Below are 21,556 nucleotides of genomic sequence, written 5' to 3' on the forward strand. Positions count from 1 at the left end.
CGTGCGGCTACTTGATCTCCTCTCAACTCTCCTACTTCATAATCAATAGGAAATTTTATCATCAGATGGTAGGTTAAGGTTATAGCCTTCCATGAGTTGAGGGTTGGACGTCCTATGATGGCGTTGTAGGCTGAGGAGCAATCAACTATGAGGAATGCTACATTCTTAGTGATCCACTATGGGTAGTCTCCAATGGTTACTGCCAAAGTGACGACGCCAAGTGGAAGTACCCTCGTTCCTCCAAAGCTGACGAGCGGGGTATTGGTCGGAACTAGTCACTCTCTTTCAATCTCCATTTGTTGGAAAGTAGGGTAGTAAAGGATGTCTGCTAAACTGCCGTCGTCAACGAGGATTCAGTGCATGTTAAAATCTCCTGCATATATGGTGATGACAAGCGCGTCATCATGGGGATGGTGAAGACGCCGTGCATCTTCTTCTGAGAATCCAATGAGTGGCTTGTCGATCCGGGACATTTTGGGCGCAGAACCCATCATCTAGATGTTCTGAACCGTTTTAAGGTATGTCTTTCGAGCTTTCTTTGATGACCCAGCGGTCGTGATGCCCCCTACAATCATCCTTGTATCACCTAGGGGTTGCCTGAGGCAATTGTTATCTTGTTGTGGATTTTGATTTTGTGGCGAGTTTGCCCTTTCCATGCTGACGAACCTCTGTAGCCTTCCTCGTCTAATAAGAGCTTCTATTTGCTGCTTCAAGTCGTAGCAATCAGCAGTGTCATGGCCATGATCTTGATGAAAATGGCAGTATTTGTCCCTTGACCTCTTGTTGGGATCCCCTTTCAGCTTGCCAAGAAAAGTCAAGGCTCCTTCATCTTTAATCTGCATCAATACCTGATCAATAGGAGCAGTTAGGGGAGTGAAGCTTGTGAATTTCCCCGCAGGTGGTCTAAGGCGCCGATCATCTCATCGTTCTTCAGCTCTAAGCTTCTTTTGCCCCCTATCCGAGCGTACGTTTTCCTGTCTTCTCCTTTTTCTAGGCTTTTCCTTTTTGGCCAGTAACGCATCTTCCGCGTTCATGTACTTGGTTGCCCTGTAAAATACTTCGAACATAGTCTTTGGGTCATTCTTATACAGAGAAAACAGGAACTTACCCTTCCGCAACCCGTTTGTGAATGCCGCTACAAGTATCTTGTCATCCGCCTCGTCTATTAAGAGGGCTTCCTTATTAAAGCAAGTTATGTATGATCTTAGAGTCTCGTCTTCTTGTTGTCTGATGTTTATCAGACATGCGGTAGACTTCTTATGCCAGTGACTCCCGATAAAGTGTGATACGAATTACGCGCCTAATTCCTTAAAAGTGCCGATGGAATTAGGCATCAGCCTACTGTACCAGTCCCTCGCAGGACCTTTTAATGTGATGGGAAAAGCCCTACACATGATCTTATCCGGTACATCCTGGAGATGCATTAGGGTCTTGAAGGATTCTAAGTGATCCAATGGGTCCTTGGATCGGTCGTAATTCTCCACCTAAGGCATGCGAAATTTTAGGGGAAGGGGGCATGAACTTACGAGCGCTGTGAAAGGCGAATCAATTCTCTGGACTAGGTCATCCAAGTCGTTGGAGATTCGACCTCTGAGGGCGTTTATTATCACATCCATTTGTTCCCTCATCTCCTGCATCTCAGCTGCTATGTGAGGTGGTAGGGTGTCCGAGATGGATGGCCGGTTAGTGTCTTGCCGCTCTGGTCTACTCGGAGCGTTGCTACCCTCCGGCCCTTCCGGGCTTCTCCTATCTGCGCTTGCACCTTCCTGGTCTTCCTCCGGTGCGCTAGGGTGTGTATTCCTTTGCCGTAGTTGCTCCTCTAGATCATGATTCTGTTTGGTCAAGCACTCAACCACTGCCGCAAGTGTTTGGACTTGCCTCTCCAAGACTGTGGTGTGCGGTTCGTCGCCTTGATTGTTGGTTGTTACCATCGATCGAGTGAGTACCATGCAACTTTTATCTTAAGGGTAGAGCAAAGGCCGATGTTGAATTTTTCCCACAGACGGTGCCAACTGATGATGAAGAGAAATCCACCAGTTGTCACGTGGTCCTCACTTGACTCGAAACAACACCTGCACAACAAAATACAAGACCAAACAAAGGGCACCGGTGTGGTGCCGGCCAAAAACCCTCCGAAGGTCAAGTTAGAGCTTCTTTTCTTCTTCACAACCCTAAAGTGCTAGAGCTGAAGTGAATTATACGTACCGTGGTTTATGAGGGTTTTGGGGTATATATGGGTTTTGGGGTATATATAGTAGTGTTGAGCCGAAATAAGCGCCTTGGTGAGGAAGTACTTTCCTTCTAGGAGAGTAACTTGTGGATTTTACATATCTCCTAGAGCCCTTTTCCTTATAAGAATCTTCTCGACTAGGGCCAAACGTGTAGCGCAAGAACTTTCCTTATACACGCGTTCATGGAGGACAAGATAGGTTATGGATGAAGGCTTACTTATCCTTTTCAGCTTTTCCTTCCGTCAGCCTTTCCTTTCTAAGGTTGTCAGCTTACACATCTGTCTCTGGAAAGGTCGTCAGCTTAGAACCTTCAGCTTTGACTCCGTCAGCTTTCTTCCTTCAACCTTGATCTCATTAGTTTTCTCCCTTTAACTCAACGCCGTCAGACATGAGGCAGGACCGCGGATGTCGAAAGGGAATGATTCAGTGATCAGAGCTAACGGGCTTGTTATTCCCGTTAGCCTTCTTAAGGTGTTAGTAACAACTTATAAAATCACCCTCATCAATATATATATATATATATATATATATATATATATGTATTCAATGTCAGATTTATGAAAAAATATTCATAATATTGCATCCACCTTGTCAGGATTGTTTCTCTTGTAACACAACGTTTTTTTTTCCCTTATAATTGCCGAGCTTCACTTCTACATATGGGTCACAGCTTCTGGTTACAGAGTTGGTGGGAAGATTTTTGGCTTTCACAACTCGAACATATAAATAAAACATCTCGACAAGATCATAAGTGCTCGTAGCTCTTTCACTGCTAATCCACCCACCTCCACCATGTAGTCCTCCATGTGGCCATCGTTCCCCCGGCTGGGGTTTCATGTCCTTCAGTTTGTAGTCCTCTTGCAGCTTAGGAGCAGCTGGTATACTCATTGGTGAAGGTGGAGTTCCTTTCTTCTGGCAATATTTTGTGCTAAAATTTCCTTTTTACTGCAAAATCTACTCTTTCTAGATATAATTGGTTGTAGCACCAGCTGATTGGCTACTACAAGAGCATTAAAAATTCCAGCAAGAGGTAGTTGAGGTATCAATCACTGCTCTCGTAGCTTTGATGCCTGAAGCTGAAACATGAACATAATATAAATAGTAGCTATTGGAAGATACATTGCAGAAAATAGAGTAGAGATATTTGTCCAGACTGTCTAGTGTAAAGTTTCTCTTACCTTTAACATACTATAAAAAGTTTGTTCTAGCTGGAACCGTCTTCATCGCCTCTGTTGCCATGAGTTCTTCATATCTTATGGGAAAGATAGTGAGATATCTTTTCTCAAGATAGTTATGATCAATAGTGATATCAAAACACCTCAAATCCTGGAAGATATATAAGAAGCTGCCCAAAGGGAAGCAGGTACAGATTGAGTTTTGGTTGTGGTTTTCAGAGTAAACTATTACAACCGGGCTAGATGGTTCTTTCCATTTCATGGCTTTAACTTTAAGAATGTGGCTTCTGCAACTTCACTACCATCTCCATAATACCTTTTATGAGCAATTTTTGTCAAGCCCTTTATGTGGATTTAATAAACTAAAAGGAATCTTAATTTTTATAAAGGACAACAGAACATAATGAATTAATGATATAGCTGCTGATTGATAGTCATTACTGTACGCACCACAAGGTGTGCTGGAAGGAAAATGATGAAGAAAGCTTTTGCTTTGTTTAAACGCAGATTAATGCTAGTGCTGAAAAAGCAAGTGGGATGGTTGTCAAAATTCCATGCTTCTAAAAGATTTTAGGTACCCCACTTGGAAGGACAAAGCTAGTCTTTCAGGTAAAAATCTCAGTCATGTATTACATTAAGCACTTTATTGGATTCTTTCGACTTTCTTAGCTTTGTTTAATTATCAAAGTGCAGAAATGACCACTCACAATTGCCCCCCACCCCCCCTATCTTCCTGCTTTTGATTTTCCAACATTGAAGACAAGTAAGAGCAATGTGTTCTCTTAATTTTTTTTTCACCAAACTGCTTTTGCTATGTGGACAACTTTCTTCTTTTTGCAGGAACGGTAATGAGAAGTAAAGCAAGAGAAACGGATAAAAAAAAAATTTCAAAGGGGGCTAAAGGCTAAAGCAGAGTATGCTAGCTTAGAGAAAAGCAAAAGCAAAAACATAAAGCTAAGGGTAAGGGTAAGTGACCTTGCACATAAAGATGCTTTTGAACACTATTCTCTTTCTTTATTCTTCATTCAACATAATTTCCTTTTCTAAACATACTTTCTACCTGTAAACTTACAAAACTTCAGGATGCATCGGCAGCCTTATAATTTTTCAATGATTAATATGTTTTATTAGGGAAAATATCAAAGTGGTGATGTTTTCTGAAGTTGATCACAATCTCCAAGTTCCAAGTTAATGAAAAATTAACCCACCTATCAAGTCCTTTAAGTCACAAAAAATAACACTTGTTGCAAGCAGATTGAAGCCACGTGGCGGCAGGCAGCAATATAAAATGAATGAAAGGCCTAAATGGAAAATTCTAATTAAATGCAACATTAAATTAAAATTTTATAATTAAAATCATTAAATATTTGGAGGAATTCCAAATTAAGTATCCCATAGTTGCCTATAAACAAGGGTCATCATCTATATATCTATACATATTAATAGATAGAGACCTCATATGGAAAAGTATGAGGTTTTCTCAAGTGACACATTTTATGTAAAGAGAATAAAAATATTCTCAACTGTGACATTAAAGATAGGAACTAATTAAATATTGACTTTTTGTATTATTTGGTTCAATATTTCAAGACTTTTTTAATTAACAAATAAATATTCTTTGTAGCCTTTGTTTCAATGTTTTATGACTTTTCATCCCCCACTCATACACAAACTCTTTGCATTTTATTTCACAATTTTCACCTCTTGCACTTCTACCCATTTATATATACATATCCATAACCCTTCATGCCATACTATGTCAAATACATATAGACCAAAAACGATATCATTTACTTTCAATCTTTCAATGACACCCACCTAGCTCTAACATTGTTGTCTCATCTAATCTTAATTCATATGAGTTAGCTACAACCAAGGGAGAGGGACTTGCGTTTTATATTGAATGATAATGGTAATTATTATTTTGATGTTAAGGTTGGATGTTGTGGATTTATGGGTTTCATAAATGATGTGATTGACTGTGGGTATTTGCGATATGTATTTTGTTTTAGAATTAAGGAAAAAGAGAAAAACACATTCTATATCAAGCTTTATACTATAATATTCCTCCAAAGTTTTTTTTTTCATATTATTTTAATTAAATAATTATAATGGATATGTAGGAGCAACTTATATTTTTTTTTTCTTTTTATGATGAACTCATTTCTAATTAAATTCTATAACAATTATGCTTCATTACATATACAACATTCTCCAAAACTGTCTTACATAAAACATTACAACATTATATGTGCATCACATGGGTAACTTACTGGTTACGTTTTAAATTGGATTCTAATTATTGTCTAATTTTATGTCACTTGTCATTTTGTTCTAGGTGAGGTAATGAAGTGTAAAAGACGAATGGTCTAATATAAATAAATCATAAAAAACTCAATAAACAAAAAAAGAAAGAGTAATCTCACGTGTATATCCAAAAGAAATTAAAATAAAAAAATAAAAGAGAGAGAGAGTATAATTTGAATCGTGTGTAATTATAAATTTTTTTAATTGTATCATGCATATGTACGGGTTATACACTAGTACAAAATAAAAGAACAAACACATATAAGAAGATCATATTGACACTGAGCCCAAACCCAAAAAAAAAAGGTAATGTTTAAGTGCAAGAAAACACCATTACTCATTCAAAAATAAGGCGAATTCTTATTTCTTAAAATTAAAGTAAGAATGTCTTTTCAGTAAATTTAGTTCGAGATCAAGCTGAAGACCCTAAATATTAAAACTAAGCACCATAATCTACATCCGTTTGGAGATATCAAGAAATGGTTCAAGACTAAGCTTCAATCCCTTAGATCGTAAAGCACATTAGAATGTGATAAGAAGAATCTTTTTGTTCTTTATAATCAAGAGCCATACAAATAATTATATATATATATATATATATATATATATATGTGTGTGTGTGTGTATGTATGTATGTATGTATATAATTTGTTAGTCTTTTGTGCCCATGTAACTTGTTAACACTAAACTTTACCAAGATCAATGGTCTTAAAGATCAATGTTAGAGGGTTCATGTTTGACCTATCTAAGTACAATTCTCTAATTGGGTCAGGGTTGTAAACTTATTGAACAAAAATAGTTTATTATTCCCATTATTTATATCCTTCTTTTCGTGTGGGTTCACATGGGGTTAGTGAATCCAAGTTCAATTTTATCAGGCCTACGTAGATGATTGTGGGGCCATCCTAAACCAAACACCCCTTTAAACCTTCCTTCTGAATTATGAATGTGAATAAATGCTAGAAAACAAACTAATTCGATACATTTTGAGTCCTAAAGCAATAATTTTAAGTGGGCATTTATTTAAGTATTATTTATTTATTTTTATTATAATTATTTTTAAAATTCATTATTTTTTCTTGATATTTAAAATTAGTTATTATATTATTAAATTTAGGTTTTTCTAATGTATACTTTCAATTGATGATATGACTAATCCACTTAATTTTCTTGTGATATAATTAATTTTAAATAGGATTTTATCAATTTTTGTTTTAAAAAACTTCTTTTTGGCAAAATAAAAATTGTAACAAATATTGCCAATTAAATTTTGTAATACATGCATTTGAATAAGAATTCAAACTTTTTATATAATAAATAATTGTTATATTACAGATGTGAAGACTATTATGATTTTTTTATGGTTATCTTTGTTGGGTTACACGTGTAAGTAAAGTCCCACATTAAATAATGATGAGAAGAATGAATGGTTAATATAACATAATGAGCATGTACTCATTAGGTTTAGGCTTTTTGGGTTAAAGTGTATCTTTATATGTTATATTAATTACTCAAGGAAGTTTTCCAAGGTATTTATCTCCCCCTAACAAGTGGTATCAGAGCCCATGGTGGTGTGCGGCGAGGGTAGTAAGGTGTTTATGGTCCCTACCAAGCAGGAACAGAGAAAGCCTAAATAGCCCACACACAAAGATCCTGGGAAGAAGAAGAAAAATAAATAAATAAATAAATAAAAATAAATTAATAAAAATTTTTAAAAAAATCCAACAAAGGAATATTGCTAATGGTGCTAAATAATGGTGTGGTGCAAGATTCCAATGGACATGGATGTGCGTGCGGGGTTAACACGTGGTTCCCATGGATGGCATACGAGAGACCCATGGATGATACGTTGATGAAGTGAAAAGCCCATTAGGTAAGGGGGAGTGAGCAGGACTTGTTCATGGCCCACAGAGAGGTCTTGAAGCTCACAGAGAGGCAGAGCCTCACACGTGAGGAGGAGATTGTTGGGTTACACGTGTGAGTAAAGTCCTACATTGAATAAAAATTAGAAGAATGAGTGGTTAATATAATATAATTGAGCACATGTCCATTGGGCTTAGGACTTTTAGGTTAAAGTGTGTTTCTATATGTTATATTGATTACTCAAAGAAGCTCCCTAAGGTGTTTATCCCCCCCCCACCCCAACAATCTTTTCGTTGATGTATTTCATTATATTCTTTCTTTCTTTCTTTTTTTTCTTTTTTTCTTTATTTAAGTTAATTTGCCAAATTAAGTATATATATATATATATATATATATATATATATATATATATATATATATATATATATATATATATATATATCTTATAATTTTATTTTCAACTAACGAATTTATCAAAAGATCCTACATGAAATTCAATTAACCTTTACATTTTTCTCTTTTCTTTTCCCCTTGAGTTTTAATATCCAAATAGATGTTTCTAGCATATAATCTAATTTATCAAATGCATTACTACAACATCATTTAATAACATAATCGTCTAACGATTCAACTCCCCAAAACAGAGATGATTTTTTTTTGACATTACATGGAACCTCACCAAGGCAGAGCCCTTTGGACCCACCTCTTGGGAGTAAATCATGGATACACAACCATACCTACTAGAACTGATTTGGGTAATTTTTGTGTTGACATATTTCGTGTCAAAATTTTGATGCAATTGCATAATTTTCATGTATTCAATTTATTTGAGTTGCGCTAGGGTTGGATGTTAAATTGGAAGATGCCAGAAGTTTTCTGTTCATGTACTATACTAAAGAGTTTCAATTGAGCGGAATATAGATGGGTCAAGTGAGATTCAATTAAGGAAGTTCACTAATCCCTTGCTAGTAACCTTGGTTGAGCGAGATTTATTTTGTGCCAAATAGAAAGGTTGGCCCTCTTTCACCAAAAACCTATTGGTCAAGCAAGTTTTCCGAAAAGCCACTAGCCTGGATTTTTCTCTATGCTTTTTGTAGTCACTTAAACTCCAAAGCCTGCACATATTTATACATTTTGTAACCCTAATAAGAAGAAAGGAAGATGATCATAGAAAAAGGGAGACTAGATTTGAGAATTCCTTATCTTTTCCTACCCTCCCATTGAATACCTTTGAAAGGAAATTTCATCCATAACTTTGATCACATCTTGAGTTCTTTCAATGGCTGAAAAACATAGAGTAAATCAGAATCTTCATGAGGTCTTGCAATTTGAATTGGACTGATTAATCACTTGATTTAAGAGAACTTGATTAAAATCAGTAGCAAGCCGTTCTAGGGGTCTAAATGTAACTTACAAAATTAAATGTAATACATAACTTAAGAAATACCAACCAAATCAAGATAATTTATAGAGAAAATCAAATATCACAGTTTATGTGTAGAATTTATCAAAAAATGGAGAAAGTTTTATTTATTTTTTTAAATGAGTTTTAATTTACATTGATAATGTGATACATGATGAAAGAAAGTTGAAATTGAATTTCCAAATTTGATGTTGGTGTTGAGAGAGAGAGAGAGAGAGAGAGAGAGAGAGATCATTTGGAATGCGACCATGTGAGATTGAATGATTAATATTGACAATTTCCTGAATGGAGAAGAGAATTATAAGAAAAAAAATTGAAATATCTAGTGGTTGTAGGTTATTGGTCATCAATGATAATTTGGTCATATAAATTTTTTTGTTAAACACTTTGGGACTAAAATAAAATTTCTATTATCTCACAATTTTGGGGCTTTCTTGAAGTGAGCTCATCTCTTTTTTTTGGGGTTAAAAAACCTAAATTAATAATTTCAAAATTTGGGACATATTTTCTATTGGGCCCCTAATTAATAGAGCATTTACATTAGTTTATACAAAATTACTATTTATTTTGTAATAAGAACCCACTTTTTCTATTTTAGCTAACCATTTTTAAAAATTTCTACACATTGATATATATATATATAAATATATATATATATATATATATTTTGGCATGAGCTACCATGTCTCTTAATTTTTATTTTGAGAGACCGTGTGTCTTTTGTTTGGACAAGCGCAATAACAAAATTTTATTTTGTATAACTAGTCCATGATCTAATATAGGTGATTTTTGAGCTTCATTAGCTATATATTTGGGTCTTATACTTAAGGGAGTGCATGGGTCGGGTTAAAGAGATTTTTTGATCCAAGCCACCATGGTGGGTTAAAAAAAATCAACCCAACCTAACCCATCACATAAGTCCAATCCAACCCATATGGGTCGGGTTGAGCCCATGGGTTGGACAATTGTTTTTATTACTATTATTATTAAATTGAGTAGAAAAAATATAAATATAAATATATTAAAAAAAAAACCAAAAGATTAGTATCAGTGTAACTCATTAAAGGCAAACAACACTAATGAATAACCTGCAAAGGGAAAAGGCACAGACAAACCTACAAAGCAAGATAGAGAGAAAGGGACACAGCAAGTCAGCAAGAGAAAATATTGTAAAGTAAGAAATAGACCTGTAAGTTGAGACAAAGCAAAAACATTTAAAAATTAGTCAAAAAAAAATCAACAAAACAAAAGCTAAACATTGATCCACCACGGCAAGAGAGATAAGCAGATAAAGCGAGAGAGAGAAGCCAGAAAAAGAGAAATAGAGCAAGAGAAAGAAACCCATGTACCTGCACCTAACACTGAAAGAGAGCACCACTAGAGTAATAAAGAGACCTGTGCTTGAGACAACACAAAATCATTTAAAAATCAGTAAAAAGAAAACTAAGAAATCAACAAAGCAAAAAATAAATTCTGATCCAACACTGGAAGAGAGAGAGAGAGAGAGAGAGAGAGAGAATATTAAGAAACCTTACCTAACACCGGAAGAGAGAGCTACCACCAGAAAGTTAGAACCACTGCCGAGGCGGTGATGATAGCTGATGGACGGCAATGGCTCAGTAGAGGGAGAGAGGGTTAGAGTTCAAAAGGGAGTGAACTGGGAGAGGGGAGTAGGAGGCATCACATTAAGAGAAAAGGTTATAGGGTTTGTGTGAACTAATTAGCTTTTATATAGGATATAAAGGCTAGTTATTTAAAAAAAATTATTAAATATATGGGTGGGTCGAGTTAGGTTTGGCGGATTTGAAATTTTATGACCTAAACCCAACCCGACCTGCTATCAAAAATAATTTTGTAACCCAACCCGACCCACCAAACCCTAAACCAACCCAACCAAGCTTGGGTTGGGTCAGGTCGGTTTTGGCGAGTTGACTGCAAACTTCTAATAATACTATTTTGGCATACTAGGTGCAAATGCTAAATGGCGTTGCCCATTGGCTAGCCTTGGTGGGGTAACCTTCCTAAAGCAAACATCATTTAAATCCTGGTTTTGAATTATGAGTGTGAATAAGAGCCAGAAAGCTATGTTTAGACTTGATAAGTCATATCAAACTTAACACAAAGTAAACTTGGGCCATATTCCGGCCTCGTACGTGAGCAACACTTCTTCGAACATTGTGTCTCAATCCGGGCCTGATAGGCCATCCTCTTTCTAAACTTATCGGCTTAATTGCATATTTATTGGGTAGGATGAAGGTTGGGCTTGTAGTCATTTATAGAGCCGAATTAGTTCTTACTTTAGTTAACAAAAATAATGACCATTTATACTGTCTCAACAAATTTCATCACTTGTTTTTATGAGTTGACAAATTTTTACTGATTTTTATCCAAACCATTAGATTATATTATTAATAACATTTTTTTACTTACTACTATCAATTTGTTACAAAAGTTGTAAAAAAATTTATCAATTTTGTGTCTATAAATTTTTTTTTTAATCAAAAATCATTGCTGACAATAAAACTACAAGTGTGGACTCCAAATTCTTTAAGGCTTTTTTTAAGTGATTTTACTAAATTAGCCTTACTTTAATTGGAAAATCAAGAAAAACAACAACACATTAATGATGCGTGTTAGCGGCATAAAAAACAACAAATATTGCATGCTTTTAATTAAATACCTTTTGAACCATTTTTTCCATCTCCTTTTTATCTCTTCCCCATCCTTTGGTTTCTTCATTCGTCCTTATCTTTTGATTTTTTCCTCCTTTCCTACACGGCTGTGTCAAGCGCAACATGAAGGTAACGTAAATCATTTGTTATTTATTAATTAATTATTATTGTTATTATTATTATTGTTATTATTATTATTATTATTATTATTATTATTATTATTATTATTATTATTATGCTTTAGCCTCCAAAAAAAATAACTTTTTAAAAAAGAAATAAGACTCCTAAATTCAGATATACATGAGATGGAACATTTAAAGAAAAAATTTATCTAAAAAATATAAGAATACATAGATAAAATTAGTGGCATAGTAAAAAAATATTCAAAATAAACTTATATATTTAATCTCTTATAAACATACATGGCTCTGGTTGGATTGGGTCGATTGGTTATATTTATATATGTTCAATCTCTTGTAAGCACTCTCTTTTCAATATATATTATTAAAATTCACATAATATGCCTAAATATATTCCAAATTTCTAGATTCATCAAAACCAATTCTCAAAAATAAATCAAACTTAAAATTAAAATAAGGGTAACAAAATAAACTTAAAAATATGGTAGGTTGCTTTGAGCCAGACGAATTGAAAAAATTATCAATTCAAACTTGACACAACTTAAGACTTAGATTACGTCATTCCTATATATTTCTTTTACTTTGTCTTTAAATTGTAACTAGGAAAAATAATCTTGCATTTTCTCTTATTTATGTTCATTTGTTTAACAAATAAACCAAAATTAAGCCAAATTTAAGCTTGACTATTAAACGAGCTAATCTTAAACATAATAATATATCTGTGAATAAGCTCGTGAACATGATAAAAGTTTTATAGTTTATTATAACGAGCTTGTAAGTCATGCATGTACATGGATACACTTAAAGATACACTTAAAAATACACAATAAGATACATAATATAATTCAGATATATATATATATATATAATTTAAATACTATTGATTGTCATTTTTATATTTTTTTTAACTCTTTAAAAAATTTTAAGGATATTATTAGGTATAAAATGTAAATTGTCCATATTTTTTTTTTAAGTTATTGTGAAACACTTTCTTTACAATTCATTTATTCTAAACTCTTTGATTTTTGTACTTAATAACTCATTTGTCATTTGGATGAATATTCATGATGTGGTCCTACATTTGATTATAAAATTAAGAAATAAAACTCTTTAAGAATAAATAATTTAGGACACATGGCACAAAATTGGAATTCTAATTTGGAATTCTAATTTGAGTTTCTCTCAAATTCACCTATTATTATATATATATAGATTAGTAATTCCATTCGTAGTAAAATTCATTTATTTATGAAGGGGTAAAAATAGGTAGTCAATGGCTTTACTATATATGAGAAAGGCTAAAGTGTAAAATATACTCCTAAAATTTGGGGTCGTTTAATTTTTCTCCCTAAAGTAGGGCTACTCTAGTAAGACGACTAAGATCGTGCATTTTTAGGATTGTAAGTAGGATCGGTAAAATCTAACTGATCCTACATTCATGAAAGATCCTACTAAAAACCCAAATTTGCTTTAGGTTTGTTTAAAAAAAACAAAAACCCAATCAACCTAATGGATAGGAATTATATCTTTTTCATGCAATTTTTTTTATAAATGAATTCATAATTTATATGATTATTTAACAAGCAAACTCATTACTAGTGTGTTTTTTGTTTTTCTAAAAAATGTATGATCTTATTAGCTACAATTCCACCAACCTCCCATAATCTTATTTAGGATTTCGATTTTGACAACATTTCCTAGCATGTCCATGACATTTGGGGTTCAAATCCTCCCTCAACCCAGTCAATTACAATTTTGCCCCTCTTTTTGTAACGTTGAACATGGACATCTTAGGTAATCGTTGGCATTTGACTCTGTTTCAACGAACTTAATAATATTTTCTTATTTTGTGGTTCATGTTGTTCATAACTTTTTTATTTTCGTGTTTTTTTTTTTTCCTTTTCTTCTTCTTTTTTTCACCCCACCTTTTGTCTTTTTCATCTTTTTATTTTTCTGTTTCTTCTATTCAGTGTTCGTTCACTTCATTGTTTTGGGGTTTTTTTTTTTTTTTTGTGTGCTCATCTCACAACTAAAAACCTATAAATAATAATTTAAATTTAATATTAGGAATATAATCAAAATTATTCATAATTTAAAATTAAGAAACTAATACAAATCATAAATTAAGATATAAATGTAGAAAAAGAACAAAGAATGTACTTGTTTGTTTCCTCTATCACTTTGAGAGATGAAAGTGTGAGTATGTAACGAAATCTAGAACCAATTATTGTAGAAGAGAACAAATGAGCTGAATTCATGAATTTAAGTATGTGTGAGAGAAGTTTTTATTAATTTTTTGAAGTTAAAAATAGCTTAAACAAAATGAAAAAAATAATAATGAAGAAAGAATGCTTATCGGCATTGTCAATTGCCATAGGATTTATTCATTCACATATGGGAGTAAACTTCACTCCATATATATATTGGTAGAGTTCTACTTGATATAGAATTTAAAATTCAAATTCTTCATCTAATCCTTTTATTATTAATTTATCTATGATTTCGAAGTTACTAAAAATCTTTATATTACAATCCAAACTCTTTACTATTTATTTTTACTTAAATTATATTACTACACAAGTATACATTCATTAGAGAAAGAAAAAAAAAGCAACAACCCAAGTTTATCTATTCATACTGATTTACCAAACTATTTTTCGGATAAAGTAAAAAAAAAAAATGTAACCAAACTATTTTTTGGATAAAGTAAAAAAAAAAAAATTGTAAATAACGTACGTGCATCAACGTTTCCTTATTTCTATTCTTTTGAACTATTTTTGTGGAATAGCAACAAAACACATTGATTAGAAATCTTAATTTCAATAATTTTTTTTTTTTTTTAAATCTCACAAAATTTTTGCAATTTAGTTAAGCCACTTGGCACAACCACGGCTTCTAAGTCTACTTTTATTATATAGTATAATTTATATTTATTTATATATATATATATATTCCCTTTTTTTTCTTTTCAATTTCATGAATAATTGAATTTAGAATATCTAATTGACCACTTTAAATATATTGTAAAATTTGTTATGAAAAAACTGTTTTCAGTATATTTTTGTTTTAAAAATAATGGGTGCCTAGTATTACCCTTTAAAAAAAAAATGGGACAGTGGCGACTCCAGAAATTTTGTTTAGGGTGTTCCTTAGGAAGCATAAATTACATAATCTTATTTCATTTTAGCCTTTAGGTAATTAGGTTTGATTCAATGTTATTAATTTCATTCCGTTCCGGCCGTAACAGCTAGAAAATATCGTGTCGGTAAACAAACCGGAATAGTAACCCACCCTATTCCACTTCGAAAAAAATTTCAGGTCATTTTGATCTATTTCGGGTGTTTCGGTAAATACTGGCCGAAATTCAAGATTAGATCGGCATGAAGTTTGTGCTTATAAAAAAAAAAATTTCTTAAAACCAAAACAAATCTGTATTCTATAAACCAAAAAACCTCATAAGGAAAAAAAAAATTAGAAGAAATGAACAAAGGTACTTATACAGCTAAAAAAAATCGTATTGAAAAATTTGAGACTCAAAACTTGAAAAGAGGCACCGCTACACTGGTACTGGTAGAAGACACAGAAGTTACGAATAAAAAGGAAGGCAAAACATAGATGTAAAAGTGTAAATGAAGATGAAGATATGATAAAATTTAAAAATATGAAGTGTAAAAATCGAGGAGACAAGAGACGTGTGGTTAAGAATAAACAAGAAAAAATAATTACAAATGAGAAGTAAGTAATATATGTTTGGTGAGGAAAAATAATACTGTAATAAAAAATAATAAAAAGTTGAAAATTGTGTTATATTAGGCAATGTGCTTAGTCAAAAGAATCAAGTCATTGCCCAGCCTGTAGTAATTTTATTATAATTTTGTTTTTTTAGATTTTGGTTCAATTTTTTTTAGTGTTTCCTTTTTGCTTGAAAGAACTCAATATACTGTTAAGTTGCTCAAATTATGAACTAAAATTTAAATTTATTAGAAAAAAAATTTAAAAGGGTCCCAAAAACTTTTTCAAAAGTGAATAAATATAAAATTTTAAATGAGTATGTAGCCATAAATGGTGCCGCCACTAAAGCGGGAACATCTACTCCTCTAGAAGGACAAAAAAAAAAAAAAGTTAGTTACTTTAGAGATAAAGGCATAAAGTTAATCGGTTTTAGATAAAAAGTATTGGAAAAAATAGAAGGATATTTTGGTCTGATTACAAAATAAGCTGATTTTTTCAACAAAGCTGACACAGGCGTAACACATAGACAGCTTTTTCCTACTACCATAAAACATGAGTATTTTATGGTGCTGAATTCCTTTTCAAAATGGATGAATTCCTGTATTGAGAAAACCTGTGCCTGCTGTAAAGCACCGACTCTGCAGCCTAATCTCGCGCAACGCGGCAAAAGGAAGAGAACACAAATGCGGGGTACACTAAAATCTAATAAAACTAAGGACATGTATCTTTATTACATAGTTCTTCTCTGTTCTGGATCTTCATAAATTTGCAATCAAACAAACTTATTACCAGACTTACAGCTTTTGAAAAACTTAGTACATTGTAGTAGTAGTAGTAGTAAATTGAAAATTACAGAGAGACCTACTTCAGTTTCTGTCCAAATCCATTATAAGATCACTTGCAGCTTGGAAGTGGAGAGCCACACAAGCACTGGTTGTGGAAATAATTCGAATAATCGAAGCTTTGCAATTTACCACCCACTGGAATCTGACCACAAAACCTATTATAACTCACATTTAAGTACTGCAAATTCAGTGTGGTCAACTCCAAAGGAAGACCTCCATAGATCATGTTGTGGTTTAGATCCAATGAAGTCAAACTCTTTGGGAACACCACCTTTGACAGATTAAACTTCAACAAGTTCCTCGACAAGTCCACGATCTGTATTGTCTTGTTCGATCCGAAAACCACGGATGCATCGCCTTCGAGTTTGTTTCGCGACAAATCAATATAACCGAAGTCCATGTGGGCGAACGAGGATGGGATTGAACCGGTTAGTTGGTTGTGAGAGAGGAACAGGTATAGTCCCTGAGGAAAATTACCGAAAGAGGAGGGGATTGGTCCGCTGAGTTTGTTACGGTCCAAGTGAAGTCCATTGAGGTTTGGAAGCTGTGAAAGTGAGGGTGGGATAGAGCCAGAGAGTTGATTGAATGCGAAGTCAATGAATGTGAGGTTTTTGAGTTTGCTGAGGAAATCAGGAATTGGGCCAGTGAGATTAAGCCAGCTGAGTCTGAGGAAGTTGAGGTGTGTAAGCTTGACAATGGCAGGTTGGATCTGACCAGTGACATTGGAAAGTTTGTGGAATTCGAGGTTTGTGAGGTATGGAAGGTCACCAACATCAGGTGGGATTTGGCCAGAGAGGTTGCCTGCCAAGATGGTGAGGGAGTTGATGCGGTGAGAGGTGGCGTCACAAGTGACAGTATACCAGTCACAACAATCGTTGTTTGGGTTCCAAGAGGCAAGGATGTAAGGGTTGTTGAAGGCTTGTTTGATTTTGAGTAAGACTTTTTTGTCTTCTGGGTTGCAGAGCTCGGAGATAGCAGAGTAGAAGAGAAGGGCGAGGCAGAAGAGACAGAGGAGAGGCCTACTTGTACTGCCCATTTTGGAAGAGAAGAGAATGGTGGTGTGTGAAATTTGGTGCTGCAAATGATAGATTTTATAGTGTGAGTTGGTCTATATTTTTGTGTAGGAATGATGTAGTAACCGACGGAAGCTTTAAGATCTAGTTCCAGTGCAAGTCAAGCCAAAATGGCAATGTGATCCATTCAAATAAGTCAAAATATTGTCGATTCAGCAATAAAAAGTCAAATATTGTTGGATGTTTAAAATATGTTTTAGTTATTCTTGCTTACTTATCTTAAAGACCAATTTAGTAGGGTCAGAAGCACTTACAATAATAATAATAATAATAATTTCGAAGGAAATCATGGAATTAAAAACTCTTGTATCTACGTGTGATTTGGATCTAATTTGACTCAACAACACATGGTTTTAAAAAGATATTTATCATATGGTCTAGTCTATTAACGTTGAAAATAAATTTACAAGTGCAAATTACGTGCCTGAAACTCAGTGTGCAGCCTCATCTTGTTCGTGAGATGCAAGCAGGGGCTGCTCCATATGCATTTTAGTGTGTTCAATGAACACCCTCACTTGCCAAAATAAAATTTTAGACTTGAAAAAAAATTACATGGATAATTATTTTCAAACTAATATATTTTCTCTAAATATTGAACACTATGACTTGAGAATTCCAAGTATTTGGGTTCAACAAAAATAGAATAATGCTATAAATATGATCGCAACAAATTTTAAGTGACAAGTTGTTACTAGTTTTCAATTTAGCCCACCATCGATATTATTTTTTTATCCATTAATAACAACTTGTCACCAAGGATATTTTGTGAAATTGTTGTTTACCTAACATTTCTCACAAAAATTATCTTGGTCCCCCAAACATATTTTTTAAAAATAAAATAAAATCCAAATAACAATAATAAAAATTAGTCAAATAATAGCAAAAATAACCCAAACAACAACAAGATTAGGTTAAACAATAACAACTGAACAAAAGATTCAACAAAAAATAAAATAAAATCCAAAATAACAATAATAAAAACTAATTAACCTAAATAACAGTAAAAATTGCCTAAACAACAATAGTATTAGGTCAAATAACAACAAATGGACAAAAGATTCAATGAAGAGCCCATTCAAAAAAAAAAAAAATTAAAAACCTCTAATCATTTAGATTTGTAACTCGTTTAATCCATTACATAAAAATAATCCTCAATTTTATTTTTTTTCCCTAAAAAACGATACTAAGAGAGATTCTGTGGCCATGAGTTCTCTTCAACGGCGCCAACAGCTTTGCTCTACTCAGTTTTTCAATGACAACAAATCTACTCTCTTTGGTGGATTAACTTGCAATCACATTGACTATAATCTATTACTCTCTACCTCTCTCTCTCTCTCTCTCTCTCTCTCTCTCTCTCTCTCTCTCATCATTCTAGACTCTCTCTCACTTGATTACTCTCATATCAGGATTATTAGTTCTCACTTTAACCCTCATCCTTCACTTCTTGTTGTTTCATTTTATTAGTACAAGAAATTTGTAAAATTCATTTACTTGTGTTTTTCTTTTGTTGTATAATTCAATTTTATTTTTGACCACCCTAAAAGAAATTCCTAGAGCCGTTATGAGGTGAAAGATTCTTAAAAGATAGTGGCATAGAGCTTCACTATACAAATCAAAATAACACATCCCTAAAAATATTGAAATGAAGGATTTATGTGAAGTCTGTTAAACTATTGGTATAGAGATTCATAGAGACAAATCACAATTATTTTTAAGTGAAAAATGTTTTGAAGATATTTCATAATAAAAGATTATATACTTAAAACACAGACAGACGAAAGGGGGGTCCAAGGGGGCCCAAGCCCTACTAGTCTGAAGAATTTCGTTTTTTTACTTGTTATATTCTTTATTTTTGTAGTTGGGCCCCTTCATACAAAACCTTGGGCTCCCCTCCTATTCAATCAGCCTAACTAGCCTAACCCAATCAGCAACTATTCAACCTAAAAACTTAATAAAAACAATAAAAGCATTCACAATAGTAATTGTATTTTAGCAAAAAAAGCTGTTTTACCACCAAAGAACCAAAAAATCATGTGTTATTGGAGAAGGTAAAACTAAATTTTTTTTACATCTATAGCAAACTAGTATAAATACCAATTGATTGTAGCAAGTTGTTAAAAATATAATACAATATTTTATTAACATTCTCTCTCTCTTCCTCCAATTAAAAAACTTAAATTCTCCCTCTCATGTCACTACAACAAATCTGGCTTTTTAAAAGGGTCAAAACCCTTGAAAAAAGTATAAAAAACCTTGAGAAAAATTATTTTAAGAGTCCAATTGACCCTTGATAACTTTCAAAACTTATACCGTCGAAAAGAAAATTTTGAAGGCCTTCGTGGCCCTTAAAACAAGTGCTCTAATCTTATTTTGATGGTTAAGAGACCCTTAAATAACCACAATCATGCACAATACACACACACACACACACACAAAATTCACAATTGTTGAGATGATATGCTATGATATTGATGTATAGCAAAAGTGATATCAACGACCTCATATATTGTGAAATAAGCCGTAAAATTGATTGTCTATAGCTTGATTAAAGCAATGCTGCCAAGTATCCAGCCAAAGAATATCTGAAACAGAGAGATATTTAAACACCACTAATCTATTTATCAAGGTATATTGCTACAATTACACTTTCTTTGATCTCTAAACTCAAACCTACAAATTAACACCTATAATGTGTATCAATTTCAATATTGAGATTACTTAGCAGATTAGGGACTGCATACAAACAGCCGATATGTCAATTATTGTTTAAGAGAAAAGATATCAATAACCACACTTTGTACAAAGACCAAATCTGTCCAAGAGTTAAAAGTTTTGATACATATTATTCTTCATCATTGTGAGAGACTGAGGATTATTAGGTACTTTCAAAAAAGACATTTAGGTGATTTTTCAAGACACCTCTCTTTTTGGGTAAATAATGTGGAGTCGCCACTTATTTTTTATAAAAAAAATAAGAAAAACTAAAATACAAATACATGATTGAATTGCTTTGTTTCATTGATTAAGTAAAAGAATACATATTTGAAAATTACATGGCTTTGGGTTCTAGTTACAATCTACCAAAAATACATGGCTTTTTGTCCTAGTTACAATCTACCCAAAATAAAAAATAAAAAATAAAAAGCAAAGATAAGACATAGATCTACCTATCTAAAGACACTAAATTCAGAGGCTAGGTTACGGAATGGAAAGATATTAGGCACCCATTCTGCCTAGACAGAGCCTGGTCTTCTAGACTCTTGTGACCAATGTACCACATTATGCATGATATGAATGATATGTTGTGCACATAAAAAAAATAATAAATAAAAAAATATATTACACAAGTCTATTTATGAATACCCTCTTCTTTTGAGAAAAATTCAAATCTGTGTTTTGGTAAAAATTGATTTGATTTTAGAAAGAATCAAATCTGTTTTTGTGCATTTTAAAAAAATAAAAATAAATAAAAATAAAAAACTAGTTTTTGGTGAAAGAAGAATCAAATATGTTTTTGGGATAAAGTAAAACAAAATCTTTTGGTTAAAAAATATTAGATTTGTTTTTTAGGAACGAGGAAAATTGGTTTTTAGGTTTGGTTAAGAACCAAATCTGTTTTTACAATAAATGAATGTTTTTTTTGAGGATTAGAAAAATAGATCTATTTTTTATATGGAAAAAGGATTTTAGAAGAGAATCATAATCATAAAATCAACCCATGCAACATGCATCAATCAAAACAAACTAGACTAGTCATGACTCTTTTTTTATTTCCAAAATCTGCTATGTTAAAAAAATCAAATTTGTATCTAATGAACATACAAATCAATTTTATTTTGAGAAAAATTCAGATTTGCATCTAATGAAGATGTAGATCCATTTTTATTTTGAGAAAAATTTAGATCTACATCTAATGAAGATGTAGATCTGTTCTTATTTAAGAATTCATAACATGCAGATTTTTGAAACTAAGAAAGAGATCACAGCACTAATAAAAAAGGAACATGCTTTAACAAAACAAATCAACAATTCATGGTATGAATATTTGATACTGCTAAATTAAAAAAATATATAGAGATGCATCATCATCATAAA

General features: G+C 32.7%; 1 protein-coding gene across 1 annotated transcript; it reads right to left on the reverse strand.

Annotated features, from left to right (window-relative positions):
* Positions 1-16,246: 16,246 nt before the first annotated feature.
* Positions 16,247-17,508, reverse strand: LOC142609837 (polygalacturonase inhibitor-like). Its single transcript, XM_075781555.1, has one exon. The coding sequence runs from the start codon at positions 17,422-17,424 to the stop codon at positions 16,438-16,440; it is 987 nt and encodes a 328-aa protein (XP_075637670.1). The 5' UTR covers positions 17,425-17,508; the 3' UTR covers positions 16,247-16,437.
* Positions 17,509-21,556: the final 4,048 nt, after the last annotated feature.

The sequence above is a fragment of the Castanea sativa genome, chromosome 9, assembly GCF_040712315.1.
Source record: "Castanea sativa cultivar Marrone di Chiusa Pesio chromosome 9, ASM4071231v1".
NCBI lineage: Eukaryota > Viridiplantae > Streptophyta > Magnoliopsida > Fagales > Fagaceae > Castanea > Castanea sativa.

Bases quoted from the DNA above. Each gene is read 5' to 3' on its own strand.
- LOC142609837 (XM_075781555.1), bottom strand. From the start codon at position 17,424: ATGGGCAGTACAAGTAGGCCTCTCCTCTGTCTCTTCTGCCTCGCCCTT.